Source organism: Notamacropus eugenii, chromosome 1, assembly GCF_028372415.1.
Source record: "Notamacropus eugenii isolate mMacEug1 chromosome 1, mMacEug1.pri_v2, whole genome shotgun sequence".
In the NCBI taxonomy this organism is placed as follows: domain Eukaryota; kingdom Metazoa; phylum Chordata; class Mammalia; order Diprotodontia; family Macropodidae; genus Notamacropus; species Notamacropus eugenii.
Window position 1 is genome coordinate 126,465,813 of NC_092872.1, and position 16,035 is coordinate 126,481,847.

General features: G+C 36.1%; 1 protein-coding gene across 6 annotated transcripts in view; it reads right to left on the reverse strand.

Moving 5' to 3' along the window:
* CSNK1G1 (casein kinase 1 gamma 1) overlaps positions 1-16,035 on the reverse strand; it is a 256,264-nt gene that overhangs the window by 32,394 nt on the left and 207,835 nt on the right. For all 6 annotated transcript variants that reach the window (XM_072613617.1, XM_072613645.1, XM_072613632.1 and 3 more), the window contains exons 5-7: positions 7,272-7,423; positions 5,041-5,275; positions 1,341-1,426 (exon numbers count right to left, since the gene is read on the reverse strand). In XM_072613617.1, coding sequence (XP_072469718.1) covers positions 1,341-1,426; positions 5,041-5,275; positions 7,272-7,423 — 473 coding nt within the window. The remainder of the gene's footprint in view (positions 1-1,340; positions 1,427-5,040; positions 5,276-7,271; positions 7,424-16,035) is intronic.

Here is a 16,035-nt window from a genome sequence, read left to right on the forward strand (position 1 = left end):
AAGACTACAGACCAGGGCGAGTGCTGGCTTTATAGCATCTCCAAGCATTAAGAGATGAGGCTTATTAAGAGTGTAGGCAGAGAAATGTAGTGTGCCTTAGATCTGACCCAGAGCAGGTCCTCAACTGGCTCTTTGAAGACTATGCCAAGAATATCCCGCTCAGTTTTAGGCAATGATACTTTAAGATGAACTGGAAGAATTTCAAGTCTATAACCACTAAAAGCAGTTCATGAATTTAGTTGGGGAAAGAGAGAAAAACTGATTTGTAAGAGTTAAAAAATGAATGTGACATTCTTAAAGCTCCAAATGACCTTAGCTACTTGGAAGCTACTATGAAGATGACAGCTATCCACAGCAAACATTGTTATTTAGATCTGCTGACTGGCAAACTATGATTATGCTTGCCATTTCTCATGAGTCATGCTCGTGCACCTTACCTTGGCTCCAAGTACTGGCAGAGTATTTTTATGTCTCAATTGTTTCGCCTCAATTTCCTGATCTGCAAAATTAGGAGGCTAGACAACTATGAAATACCTCCAGGCAGGTGAGTCTTAGCACCACACAGATGAGTAAACTAAACTAACACCCAGTTCTTCTGAATCCTATAGAACTGAGACATAAAATACTATATGCACACTTGAAGCAAAGGGCTTCAGAACAGCATGAAGAATGACAGAAAACAAACACACATTCATTTTGATTTTAATCTGTGATTAAACTGGTGTAGGGAATTACATCAATACTGACTGACATTTTGTCTGCTACTTAAGAGTGTATCTGAGCACTCCCCATGGCACTGAGAAATTAGATGACTCGCCTAGGTCTTCTTCAATCCAAGACTAGCCCTCTAACCACTATGTCATGCTGCTTCTCCTCTCAGAAATTTAACAGTATATAGCAATAAATAACATTGTTTAATCTCAAATTTTCAATTTCCTCCATAAAGTATTTAATCTACAATGGAGGAGCAAATTCTTTTGATTCCTTCAGGACAAGTCCTTCCCTGAAAATGGCAGGTAATAGCTGCAGACATCTAGTTGTGGGGAACGGTCTTTCTGCCACTTAATGGTAGCGGAGAGGGCATATATGCAGTGACAGAAAAGCATGGTGAAGGCTGAAAGAGAAAGATTCTTTAAAATGGATTTCTAATAGGGAAAGAACTCTCAGAAGTAAATACTCAGTGAACATTTAAAAATAATGAATCAAAGGTAAATTGTTCCTAGTTCTATTTCTTTAGACAATCTTCTACTTTGTACTTACAATAACAAACAACACAGTCACCTGTAAATTAGCAAATGAGGAGAGAAACAAATCCTAAATTATGTTTTTTCCACATATACCTTGAGTCCTTGCCAGGGTAGGCTGCCTCGAAGGAAATACATGAACATATGGCCTAAGGCTTCCAAATCATCCCTTCGGCTTTGCTCTAAAAGGTAAAACAGATCAAACAACAAAATTGCAGCTATTAAAGCAAAACTGGAATCACAACCAGTAATTCTCTAAAAACCATTTTGCTGTGGAAAAACTCTCTGTACTAATTCCTTTTATATCTAAGTTGGGGACAACGTTTTAGATCATATTAACTTGTATATATTCCTTTCTCTAGATCTGTCAATGGCAAGTATATTCATTTGGCAAATGAAAAACTAGAAAGCAGCCCAAACCAACAAATCATAAACTGTCAAGGCAACAAAATAATTATTATTCCTAAAAAAGTACTTAAGCATTTTTTATTCTTCAGAATACTTTAAAATTTTCTATCAGTTTTATATAGGAAACTCATATGATTCCACTAATATGGATATACTGTCCCTAAATGGCCTTAGAATATCATGGAATATTTATTGAAGTATCCCACATGGACATGGTAATTTATAAGCAAACAGAGAGTCACTGCTCTCTGGAAGTTTATCAACTAAAACAAACTCATGAGTTAGGGGAGTATGTTTTGTTTTTTGAGAATGTAGCCAGAAAAAGGAAGGGAAACAAAAAACAATATGTGTAAAATGGATATAAAGAAAACAATTTCTCAAATATATTGACACTACAATTTCAGTTGGCAAACAGCTTTATTCAATTTTAATTTCAGAAGACTGTCAAACCTCTCACATTTATGAAAATCTCTAAGTTTATTAAAAGAAATTTTAAGAGTAAAACTGAGAGCTAGTGTGAGCTATCACTTAAAAATATTTCTTTTGTATCTAAAGAACTGATAATCTGATCCAGGTAGGTAAGCCTGCCATGCAACCCAGGACACAGAGACAGCAGACTTGACTGTTGTTTCCAATTATCTGGAATTGGTACAGAAAATAAACTGTAGAGAGGCTTTCTAAATGATGCTTAAGATGACGTTTTTTGAAAGTTTTTAATTGTCATTAGGGGAGCAAGTGTTATGGATTTTTATGACACAAATAAGGGGACGAAGAAACAACAGCTACTAATCAACTGAAACCAGATTTTGTAAAAAGAATTGAAAGTGATTTCAGAGGATATCTAGAGTTCAACTCCTATCTGAATTGGGTGCTTTTGCCTCTGGGCCTAGGAGGAAGTCTACAAAGAAATATTTTGCATGGTTAAAAAAAAAACCAAAATCCTACTCACAAAATTGGAGCTTAAAATAGGGCTTAAAGAAGAAGTGACAAAAAGTCTACAAACTCATGGAAGACAAAACATTGGGGTGAGGTCTTTAGCAAAGCAATACAGACAAACCTCTTCCTGTAGCCTCTTACATGGTACCATAACTATTCATTGCTTCTCTATTTGTTCACTTCCCTTAAAAGGAGGCCCCTTTGTAGTCAAAATTCACCAGGAAATGACTGCAATTTACTATTGTACTCTAGAGGGCACAATTCTCCAAATTATTATAATGGATCACAGACTCCAATAGCCACTTTACTCAAGCACAAATACCAATGCTTCCACCATTCTAGATAGGCCACCAAAAAAACTTTTGTAAGCTATTTCAACCCCATTCAAATCAAGATTATGCTTTTTACCTTTAAATACTGGCATGAACTAGGTCACTGGGATTTAGAAGCAACGATATCTTTAAGATGATTTTTAAAAGTAAAGTTAGATCAATATTATTTTCCATCACTTCCTTTCACATGTCATTCACAAAGGTCACTTTCATTATCAACAAGGCTGAGTTCTCATACCAGTAACCCACGAATTATTTCAGGCCAATCAAGTTTCATGCTGCTTCACAAAGGACTACTTTCAAAAACTTGAAAAGCTGTGCTTGCTTTCAATGTACAAAAATTTCCCAAATTTAGATATCATCCTTCTTTTTAGTGAGAAAAACAGATTATGTGACTTAATTTTTGAAACTCTCATTGAGGAAGACTGGGCTTTCACGACCAGGGTTTTATTAACTAATTATTCGAGAAGGTATTTAACACGATATTGTTAGCAAACTTGTTCCCTTCATGGCCGCTACCACTCCCTTCCTGGACAAAGACACTTACACATGGACATGGACAGATACACGGACACGGACACACACACACACACACACACACACACACACACACATCTTACCAAATGTACATGTTTAAGATGCAAAATACATTCCACTGGACACATGCCAAACACATGCCTACTCCTTATGGTACACTAGACACAATAATGACCAACACCTAGGCTCTGATCAGAGACATGATCCTTTCTAGCCTTTATCCAGCAACAAGTAACAGTAATGATTTCAGGGGGCTACTCTGACCACAAAACAACATAATACTACCTACCACTTGTTTTAGTATTCCCTGAGTGTCCCTGCCCCCCATCACTGGAGTTATAAAATCAAGAGAAGGTTGTCTAACCCTAGAGTCCAACATTAGACACTTCACTTCCAAGATAAAATAACATACTACATAGAGGAAAAAAATACAAATACATGGCATTGTTAGTGTCACTTAAGCAAACGAGTGTGTTCTCTACTATCTTTTAAAGCTATATAAGATGTATCTCTAAATGTTTCAGTCTGTGCTTTAATACTTAGTCAAGTCGAGATTTGTTTTAAAAAACTGGGAAAACACTTCTAGCAGACTAGATGCCAACCCCGCGGCGCTGCGCTGCCTCCAAGACCTCCTGAACTGCGAGAAACCAAATCTGGACACACCAACGTTTTGTACTCATGTGACAACTTCACAGATTTACCATTTACATCAAAAGCAGAAATTCACATTCAACAAATTCAAGGAATGTATTCAAATATTCCTTTATTATTCAAATATTCCTATACTATAAAAAGTATTATGTAATAAACAGATATATTTTAGGGAATATAATTATTATGACTGTAGGTGTGATAATGAAGTTTTTTAAATGTATACTAAAGGTTAGTTATTAAGTAAGGTCTTCTAGCATGATTAGTAGAGATGTAAGTACTTGTGGAAAAGCAAATAAATTTATATTGGCTAATACTCATCATATAGATTGAGACTTCAGCTATTAACTTGGCTAAAAGTAGCGTAAATAGAAATACAATGCGTGATTCGGCTAACTGCTCTTCTGTGCTGTGGAATTAGTCTTGGTAAGGATCCACCCCTACAGACGTAACTGCAAAAATCATTAGCTGAATGCTTCCAATCCAATTTCATTAAGCTTCATATAACAAAATAACACAAAAATAATCATCGGAGCACATAAAGAGAGTCTAAATCATTTAGTGGTCTAACAATATGTTGTTTTATATGAGGTCTTGAACGCCAGTACTTGCTGCCTTGGTTTTACAAAATGTAAAAACAACCCACAAAACAGTAAGAATTAAGACTTGAAACACATGAGGAAATCAAAGTAGGAAAAGTGCTAATGGAAATGAGTAGTTGTTGGTTTGTTTTATTTTGTTTGAGGCAAGGCATTTGGGTTAAGTGACTGGCCCAAGGTCACACAGCTAGTACGTGTCAAGTGTCTGAGGCCGCATTTGAACTCAAGTCCTCCCGACTCCAGGGCCAGTGCTCTATTCACTGTGCTACCCAGCTGCCCCTGAATAGTTGTTTTTAGTGAACTGCCCCTTTTCGGGGAGAAAAACGAACACACCTTTGCCAAGATGGGTATTGATGGACATATATCTCGCTGTTCCAGTTAGACTCTTGTGTTCCCTGTACGGTATATGTTTTTTGGTTTCAGGGTCAATGTACTCTTTGGCCAGGCCAAAGTCTATAATGTGTATGACATGCTCCTTCTTGTTGCCTTGTCGGCCAATCAGGAAGTTCTCTGGCTTGACATCTCGATAAATGAGGTTCTTTGAGTGCACATATTCCATTCGAGAAATCTGAAAGAAGAAAAAAAAAACAAAACTTGGTTACTGATAAATATTCCAACATTTCTGCAGTTGGATTTCAAACAACAACAACTCCAAAAGAAAAAAAAAATCCCACAAAAGAGGAAGCGAAATAAATTTTAATTTATTCCATATCACAAACTTACCTGGAAAATGGTGAAGAGAATTAGTTGTATTTACTCTGCTTTAATATGTACTCTACTTTAGATCTGTGGCCAACAACTAAGTCCCAGACATCTTAGTGCAGGTGTCCATAAATTGGTAGATAAGAATGAATCAGCAGATCTAAGAAACTTGCCTGATATATCTATAAGCTAGGGTGCTAAGTATGCCAGTGGAGAATCACAGGATGTCATAGGGAGAAGGGACCTTAAAGGGCATCTAATTCAAAACCTCAATATTACAGATGAAGAAACTGAGGCAGAGAGGGTAGGTCATTTGTTCAAGATCACAGCTGCCAAGCAGGAATTAAACTTCATGCTTCCTGACTCTAAATTCAATACTCTTCACTACAATGCCCATGCTGCTTCCTTTCAGGAGGATACTGTCCTCCCATCCCACATCATTATTGTCAGCAACACTCCTACTCCACAATGTTACCAAGACTGTAGGAAAATGAAAAATAAATCCCCCTCATAACATGATTAGAAATCCTTTAGAGGCTACTGTCATATAGTAACCTGTAGTCCAGAAATTAAAATGGAAAACTATTTGTCCATTCTGCCATTTACCACTAATATTAATCGCATGATTCAAAACACACATTCTAGAAAAAAATAAAGCATAAGATTTGTCACTTAAATAGAAGTTAAAAACCTGAAACTCAACCTTTTTCCACTTTCTACTTCTGTCTTAAAAAGTAAAGATTTTATAATACCAAAGCAAAGATAATGTCTAAATGGTGAATCATGAAACTGGCACATTTTTGTATTTGTAAAATGGAGATAACAGTAATGTACACCACCAACTTCACAAAACTGTTGTGAGCAAAATACTTTGTAAAGCACAAGTGATATGTAAAAATGAGCCATTAGCCAAGCTATCGTTATCTTTGTAAAAACATTTTATATTTGCAAAAGCTTTTCTAGTCATTTATGAAAGTTATAGGACCTTAGATATCTGAATTTTAGACTGAGAAGACAGGGTAGATTTTTTTAGCCTAACCCTTGGTGGCCTATTACTTATGACCATTTGTCAATAAATAATCATACACCTATATCTTTCTCTTAATGGATGGCCAGTCATGGTAATTATTCATTTGATCCTTAAATGGGTTTCAGTTTCTAAACTTGAAGTACTTCCTCTTCTCAAAAAATGAATCACCAGCCTCTACAACTATGGCAGTCCCTGCTGTGAAAAGCAGCAAGAACAGACTTTTCATCATGGCAGACCCTGCAACAGCTACTCAGTGTGTTTTATCACAAAGCCAACCAAATGGAAAATGTATTACCATGTGTTAGAAATCTGTAAGTAAATTATTAAGTAAATTAGTTTCAACTTCATGATTTCAAGAAATCTTTCATGGGGAGAAAATTTGGAACTCAAAATTTTGTGGAAATGAATGTTTAAAACTAAAAATAAATAAATAAATATTTTTTAAAAAAAGAATTATACTCTCTCTCCTCCACTAAATTATTTGCTTCACCTTTAAAGATGGCATATTGCCCAAGATTGTTTTATATAGCAGAATATTTGTAATGTGTAAAGAAAACAAAATAAATAGCTGGGAAATATAGGCCTGGTGTTAAATTTTCTTTCTTTAAATCTGATATCCCTGGAAGCTTCTTAGAATGGCACAAAAATATGAAAAGTCAGGTACTATTTAATAAATCACTGCTAGTTAATACACAGTATGGAAACATGTTTATATATGCAAACATGTACATATACGTACACATACATGTATGCAAACACACATGCATTTACACACAAACACATGAAAGCCTTATGAAAGGCAGCAAATTCCGTCAACACAGTCATCACTTACCAACTGGATGGCTATCATTAACACAGTCTTCAAAGTAAACGTTCGATCGCAGAGGTCAAACAAGTCCTCCAAGCTGGGGCCAAGAAGTTCCAGTACCATGGCATTGTATTTCCCACATGGCCCAAAATAATACACCTGGGGTAGGCCTTCAGCTGAAATTGAAGAAGGGAGGGGTAAATTAAAAACAAATTAAAAATCAAAACACATGGCAACACTGGCCTGAATTCAGTGACGTTACAGTCCTTAAGATGAGATTTATTACCATTTTCTTCCATAATTCTTAGCTGAGAAGTTAACCAAGGAGCACAAGTCTCAATGCAAATTAACTAGACTGGAGGCTGGGATGCAGGCATAGTCCATTACTTAATACCTGAGTACCAACTACACTCCCTTCCTATATAGAACAGAAAATTGTCCATGATCCATTATCAGTTCAGAGTAAAACTCTTCTACCCAAAGGATGCCTGGATGTACACTATTACAAAAGGGTCGAATGATGGCTCAGTGACCTTAAGATCAAGCAAACAAACCATGCTGACTAGCTGGTGTCACTAATGCTCCTTAAGCTTGTAGGTAAAGCCACATTTTGCAGTTTGCATTTCTTGCTCCACGAAGAGTTCAAACTAAACTCTCCAGTGGAGAGGTCGCAGAATATCCTTCTCTGACCATAGGCCAGTAAAACAGGGACTCTTCTAGTACAGTAGTTGGTATTTCTTGTTTTCTTATTATTGGATGAAAACAAATGAACAGATACTTAGTGCTCGACTTCTGATAAATAATTGTGAAAGGCAAAAAGCTGGACTTTTTGCCAGATTTGTAATCCACAGACTTAAGAAACTAATTTCTACTTTTCCCACTTTAATGATAGTAGCTTCCATATGGCCTCCAACTACTTAAATAACTGGAGGGAAATTCAGTGTTCATGACTGGACTACGCCAATATAATAAAAATGGCAATACAACCAAAGCTAATGTACACTTTTTTTTTTTGTTATGACAATGAAATTACCAAGGGGATACTTAATAGAACTCAATAAAATAATATAAAGTATCATGGGCAAATTATGAAAGGAGGTAAGAATGGAGGGGAATAGCACCTTCTAGACTTCAAACTATATTATAAAGTAGAAGTCATTAAAACAATTTAGTATTGGTTAAAAAGTACAGAGGAAGATTAGTGGAAAGGACTAGAAAAGAAAGAGTCAGAAAAAATGCAACTCAATAAGCCAGTGTTCAAAAAACTGGAAAATATAGATTATTTAAAAAAGAAGAGCTATTTGATAAAAACTCCTGAGAAAACCTAAAAGCAATCTGGCAGAAATCAATCAAAAATCAACACCTTACAACATTCCACAATAGATTCTAAATGGATGTGATCTTAATACTAAAAATTAAAATAGAAACAGATCACATAAAAATATGGATAGGAGATATGTCCTATCTAGGCAATTACTTAAGATAAAAAAAGATAGTTTTGATTATCTGAAACTTAACAACCACATGATGGTTGTTATGGTCCAAATCATTAAAAATAATAATACAAACTGAAACAACCCTGAGCTTTCATCTGATAACCCTCCAAATTGGCAAAAATGGGAATAATTGATATTTAAGAAATTATGGGAAGATAGAAATACTAAAGTGGAACTGTGAATTGCTATAACCATTTTAGAAAGCAATGAGGAAATATGTAAATAAAGTAACCAAAATGTCATCATCTTTTGACCCAGAATTTCACTATCAGACTTATACTCCAAGGAAATCATTGCTAAGAAAGTCCCCATATACACTAAAAATACTTATGGCTGCATTTTTTTGTGATAGCAAAGGATTGGAAACAAAATAGATGCCTATATATTGGGGTATGGCTAAAAAAATTGTGATAGATAAATGTAATGGAATATTATTGTGTTGTAAGAAACTGATAAATGTGAAGAATACAGAGAATGTGAAAGGGTCTATATGAACTGATGCAGAATGAAGTTAAGCAAAAACAACATCCACAATAACTAGAGCAATGTAGATGGAAAGACGACCACAATAAAATCAAAAGTGAATGACTTTTTTCTCCTTTTTTTGTCTTTAAAAATATTATATGAGCCCATGATATATAGCTTTCTAGGAAGGGGAGTAAAAGAAATACAGGGGGAAACAATGGAAATGTTAAAAAGAAAAGGGGAGGGAATAGCTAGGAATAAGCAGGGGAAGGTTACATTTGGAAATGAACGCAATATCAAAGCAAAAAATAGCAACAAAATGATTTTTTGTAGGAGTCACTGTGACCATTCACTTCCTTCGTCTTGCTAGGAATTGATTAGCCTATTTTACCTTCATTAGCTCTAAAAAGGAAACAGGATTTCATATGAAAACACTATCTTTCACCCTTTGCTCTGATATATTTCAATTTGCTTAAAATACGTAAAGGTCAACAACTACTCTCATTAAGTCCTTCTGAGAAATTCAAAGTCAAATACTACACGCTGTAGATCTGTACTTTTTTGTCAGAATTAGGATGAATATGATTTGGATTGAGTTTCCTCAGTTATGGTAGGACATAACCCATTTAATCAGTGTTTGATGTCATCAATACTTGGCTTTCTCAGTATAAATACTCTAATCATCAAAAGAGGATTGTTCCCTTAGTTGGCTGAACTACAAATATTAGACACTGGAAACAGTCTAAAATTTATTATGAAGGAGATCACTTTTCTGATCCATAGAAGAAAGGAGTCTCATTCTTATATTATCTGGTGAGAATTTTGGCCTCTAATTAGGCAAATTAAGAGTTTCCATGTTTATGAAAGGATTGTAATATCTGCTAAATTTTTTTTATAATGATGTTTTATCTACAATTCCCTCTACTCTATCCCTAATCTTTTAGAGTCGTGGTGTCTCTCTTTTTTATTATGCACCTCTACAGGAAAAAAAAAGTTTGAACACATGCAACAAATGTACATAAATTACATATGTATATATATATATATATATATATATATATATATATATATATAAAACTATACTAATAATTATGGACATAAAAAATTTACACAAAAATAGAAATTAAAGAATGGTAAAAATGAACCGTTACATTGAAAATGTTCTTTTATTAATAGTTTAAAATATTTTTTGTTCTTGCTAAAATATTGTTAATAATGATACTTTAACATAAAATGAAATAGAGTATGCTGCATTATTTTTGAAAATATTTGGTAAATATTTTGTAATATGGTAATTTGAATTTTGGATTTTAAGTTTAGTTTATTTTCATACTTGGTTTTAATGGCTGGCATAACTAAAAAAGATTACCTTACAAAAATCCAAGTGGAAGAAGTACATCATTGGCTGTCCTTACAAAATTATAGTATTCATTTTTCAATCCCATTCACCACTTCTGCATAGTTTTTTCTTAAATTTGGCTAATGAATTTTCATCTTCCATGATGTCAATCAATCAGTCTTATACACTAATTCAAAGGTGTTGTATTTTTTATAATTTTAAATAATGGATTCAAAATCTATTAAAAACTAAGATTTTTTAAAGTTTGAAAATTCTGCTTTCAAGTTTTTGAAGTTTTACGTATGATAGTTTTTTAGGTGAAGAAAATAATTTCCAGCAACTCAGACAAAAATCTAAGGATTTAAGAGAAGACAGAATCAACAGTGTCAGTCAAGTAGGACATGGACCGAGCAAATACCACCAGACTGGGCAACTGGATAGAGATTCTTGGTAACTTTGAAGAAAACAGCTTTAGATGGGTGAGAAGTAAAAGATAACAAAGGGAAAAACATAATTCCAAAAGGAATTATGGAAGAGGAGTACAGTTCTGGGGGAAAATAATGAGATCTGACATATGTAGTGACCCATCTACTCATCCTGTACTCCTCACTCTCACCGAAAATGAATAAATGAAAAAGGATGAAATTACCTATTGTGGGCTGCACACGTATAAAAGCAAAGCAGTCTCTTGTTTTCAAGAAGCATATATTCCAATGAAGGAAACAACACACACAGAACTCTTCAGCTGTAAGTCTAATGGTTCTGAGGGCATCTGTAGATGCAACATCTTGTTAAATGTTCCGTTAAGAAATGTTCCATTGGTTTCTTCTGGCAAACCATTAGACAATGTCAGTCATGTGGTCAGAGATACACCATCAGAAATCAAAATGTGAGGGGCAGAACAAAGAGATCTGAGTTCTCCCAAATTTCCTTCCAAATAACATAACACCTCAAAACAAAATCTGAACTGGCAGAACCAACAAAAAGATGGAGTGAAATAGTTCTTCAGCCCAAAACAACTTAAAAGGTCAATAACAAATATTTGTCTCACTGGGATGCAGAAAGTTTCTCTGATAAAGGTTTCGTTTCTAAAATATATACAGGAATGAGTCAAATTTATAAGAATACAAGTAATTCTTCAATTGATAAATGTTCATAGGAAATGAACAGGTAGTTTTCAGATGAAGAAATCAAAGCTATCTGTAGTCATATAAAAATGCTCTAAATCACCACTGATTAGAGAAATGCTAATTCAAAAAATTCCGAGCTACCATCTCATACCTATCAGATTAACTAATATGACAGAAAAGGAAAACAACAAATGTTGAATGGCATATGGGAAATTTGGGACATTAAAGTACTGTTGGTCCAATCTTTCTAGAAAGCAATTTGGAACTATGCCCAAAGGGCTTTAAACTCTGCATATGCTTTGATGTGGCAATACTAGTAGGTCTGTATCCCAAAAAGATTAAAAAAAAAAAAAAAAAGGAAAAGGACCTATAGGTACAAAAATATTTCTAGCAGTTCTTTTTCTGATTGGTAAACAATTCAAAATTTAGACGATGCCCACCAAATGGAGAATGGCTAAATAAGATATCGTCTATGATTATGATGGAATACTACTGTGCTATAAGAAACAACAAACAGGATGCTCTCGGAAAAATCTAGAAAGATTTACATGAATTGATGCAAAGTGACATGAGCGGAACCATTACATACACAGAAGCAACAATATTGTATGATGATCACTCTGAATGACTTAGCTATTCTCAGTAATACAATGAAATTCTAAAGGACTTAGAGTGAGAAATATTATCCACTTCCAGAGAAGGAACTGATGGAGTCTCAATGCATACTGAAGCACACTTTTATTTTTTATTTTTAACTTATTTATTTAACTTTTAACATTTTTTCACAAAATTTTGGGTTCCAAATTTTCTCCCCATTTGTCTCCTCCCCCCACCCCAAAACACCGAGCATTCTAATTGCCCCTATCACCAATCTGCCTTCTCTTCTATCATCCCTCCCTTCCCTTGTCCCCACCTTCTCTTTTGTCCTGTAGGGCCAGATAACTTTCTATACCCCATTACCTGTATTTCTTATTTCCTAGTAGCAAGAACAATACTCAACAGTTGTTCCTAAAACTTTGAGTTCCAGCTTCTCTTCCTCCCTCCCTCCCCACCCATTCCCTTTGGGAAGGCAAGCAATTCAATATAGGCCATATCTGTATAATTTTGCAAATGACTTCCATAATAGTCATGTTGTGTAAGACTAACTATATTTCCCTCCATCCTATCCTGCCCCCCATTGCTTCTATTCTCTCTTTTGATGCTGTCCCTCCCCAAGAGTGTTGACTTCAAGTTGCTCCCTTCTCCCATTGCCCTCCCTTCCATCATACCCCTCCTGCTTATCCCCTTCTTCCCCACTTTCCTGCATTGTAAAATAGGTTTTCATACCAAAATGAGTATGCATTTTATTCCTTCCTTTAGTCGAATGTGATGAGAGTAAACTTCATGTTCTTCTCTCACATCCCCTCTTCTTCCCTCCATTAAAAAGTCTTTTGCCTGCCTCTTTTATGAGAGATAATTTACCTCATTCCATTTCTCCCTTTCTCCTCCCAATATATTTCTCTCTCACTGCTTAATTTCATTTTTTTAAAGATATGATCCCATCCTATTCCATTCACTCTGTGCTCTGTGTGTGTGTCTATGTATGTAATCCCACCAACTACCCAGATACTGAAAAGTTTCAAGAGTTACAAATATTGTCTTTCCATGTAGGAATGTAAACAGTTTAACTTTAGTAAAGTCCCTTATGACTTCTCTTTGCTGTTTACCTTTTCATGCTTCTCTTCATTCTTGCGTCTGAAAGTCAAATTTTCTTTTCAGCTCTGGTCTTTTCATCAAGAATGCTTGAAAGTCCTCTATTTCATTGAAAGACCAATTTTTCCCCTGAAGTATTATACTTAGCTTTGCTGGATAGGTGATTCTTGGTTTTAGTCCTAGTTCCTTTGACTTCTCTAATATCATATTCCATGCCCTTCTATCCCTTAATGTAGAAGCTGCTAGATCTTGGGTTATCCTGATTGTATTTCCACAATACTTGAATTGTATCTTTCTAGCTGCTTGCAATATTTTCTCCTTGACCAGGGAACTCTGGAATTTGGCCACAATGTTCCTAGGAGTTTCTCTTTTTGGATCTCTTTCAGGCGGTGATCAGTGGATTCCTTGAATACTTATTTTGCCCTCTGGTTCTAGAATATCAGGGCAGTTTTCCTTGATAATTTCATGAAAGGTGATGTCTAGGCTCTTTCTTTGATCATGGCTTTCAGGTAGTCTCATAATTTTTAAATTGTCTCTCCTGGATCTATTTTCCAGGTCAGTTGTTTTTCCAATGAGATATTTCACACTATCTTCCATTTTTTCATTCTTTTGGTTTTGTTTTGTGATTTCTTGGTTTCTCATAAAGTCATTAGCCTCCATCTGTTCCATTCTAATTTTGAAAGAACTATCTTTTTCAGTGAGCTTTTGAACCTCCTTTTCCATTTGGCTAATTCTGCTTTTCAAAGCATTCTTCTCCTCACTGGTTTTTTGAACCTCTTTTGCCAATTGAGTTAGCCTATTTTTCAAGGTGCTATTTTCTTCAGCATTTTTTTGGGTGTCCTTTAGCAAGGTATTGACCTGCTTTTCATGCTTTTCTTGCATCTCTCTCATTTCTCTTCCCAGTTTTTCCTCCACCTCTCTAACTTGATTTTCAAAGTCCTTTTTGAGCCCTTCCATGGCCTGAGCCCACTGAATGTTTATTTTGGATGCTTGGGATACAGAAGCCTTGATTTCTATGTCTTTCCCTGATGGTAAGCATTGTTCTTCCTCCTCTGAAAGGAAGGGAGGAGACACCTGTTCACCAAGAAAGTAACCTTCTATGGTCTTATTTTTTTTCCCTTTTCCAGGCATTTTCCCAGCCAGTTATTTGACTTCTGAGTTTCCTTTCCACACCCACCTTGCCTCCAAATCCACCCAGCTAGTGCTTGGGGGCTGAGAATCAAATGCTGCTTCCCAGCCTCAGGGCTTTCAGCTGGGGCGGGGCTGCTATTCAGTGTGAGATTAAGTTCAGGTGCTCAGGTGGGGGCAGGGCCGCCTGATGGGGCTCAGTTCCCTCAGGGGGTTTATGATGAGACCTTCAACAATGGATCCAGGCTCCTGCCTGCTTTGGAAGCCCCTGTCTGCTGCTGCCTCTGCTGCTGCCTCCCGAGGGGGCCTGAGTTATGGGGGACACCCCACTCCCCTCTCGGCCAGCCAAAGAGACCCTCTCACTGACCTTCAGCGCCCGTGGGTGGAGGGACCTTCGAGGCTGCTGGAGATTCTGTCCCTGAAACCTGCTCGGATCTGCTCCTCTAGGTGCCTCGAGGCCAAGGCAGGGCTGGGCTGTGCTCCGGGTCTGGTGTGCAACGGACCTTTCGTGTTGGTTTTTCAGGGCTCTCTGGAACAGAAATCTCCTCCACTCCATTGTTCTGTGGCTTCTGCTGCTCCAGAATCTGTTGGGAGTTCTTCTTTACAGGTATTTTATGGGTTGTGGGTTTGGAGCTAGCATATGTGTATCTTTCTACTCCGCCATCTTGGCGCCTCCCCTGAAGCATACTTTTTAAACTTTCTTTGTTTTTTTCTTTTGTCTGTGTTTTCTTTCTCAACATGACTAATATAGAAATACATTTTGCATGACTGCACATGTAAAAGCTATATCAAATTGCTTGCCTTCTCGATGAGGGGGGGAGAAGAAAAAGGGAGGTAGAGAACTTGGAATTCAAAATTTTAAAAAATGTTAAAAAAAATTGTTTTGACATGTAATTGGAAAAAAAGAAATAAATATACTGTAGTGTATCCCTATTATATTAAAATTAGCAGCTGGGTAGTGCAGTAGATAGAGTGTTAGGCCTGGAATCAGGAAGACTCATCTTCCTGAGTTAAATTCTGGCTTCTAACACTTATTAGCTGTGTGACCCTGGGCAAATCACTGAATTCTGTTTGACTTAGTTTCCTCATCTGCAAAATGAGCTGGAGAAGGCAATGGCAAATCATTCCAATATCTTTGCCAAGAACTGGGGTCACAAAGAGTTAGACATGTCAAAATGACTGAAAACAAACTAATACTAAAATACTATTTTTACTGTTTGTATATTGGGGTAAAGGTTCTTTCAGAGTCAGACAACAGGAATGACAACCTTGTTCAGGAAACAAATGCAAGCTCCTGAAGCTTCCTGGTTATCACATAAAACTTATTGATTCTCATAAGGTGCAGACCTAGACTATCAGCACTACACGTACAGATGGGTGTCATTAGGGTCCATTCTGTGCATGGTTTCTCTCATGATTATCCAAAGTAGCTCATATTGGTGGAGAATAATGCAAATATCTATTAAAAAGACTCACAATCACTAGTGATAGCATATGAAACAGTAATGTCCTAAAGCTACCTGGTTCACATTTAAATC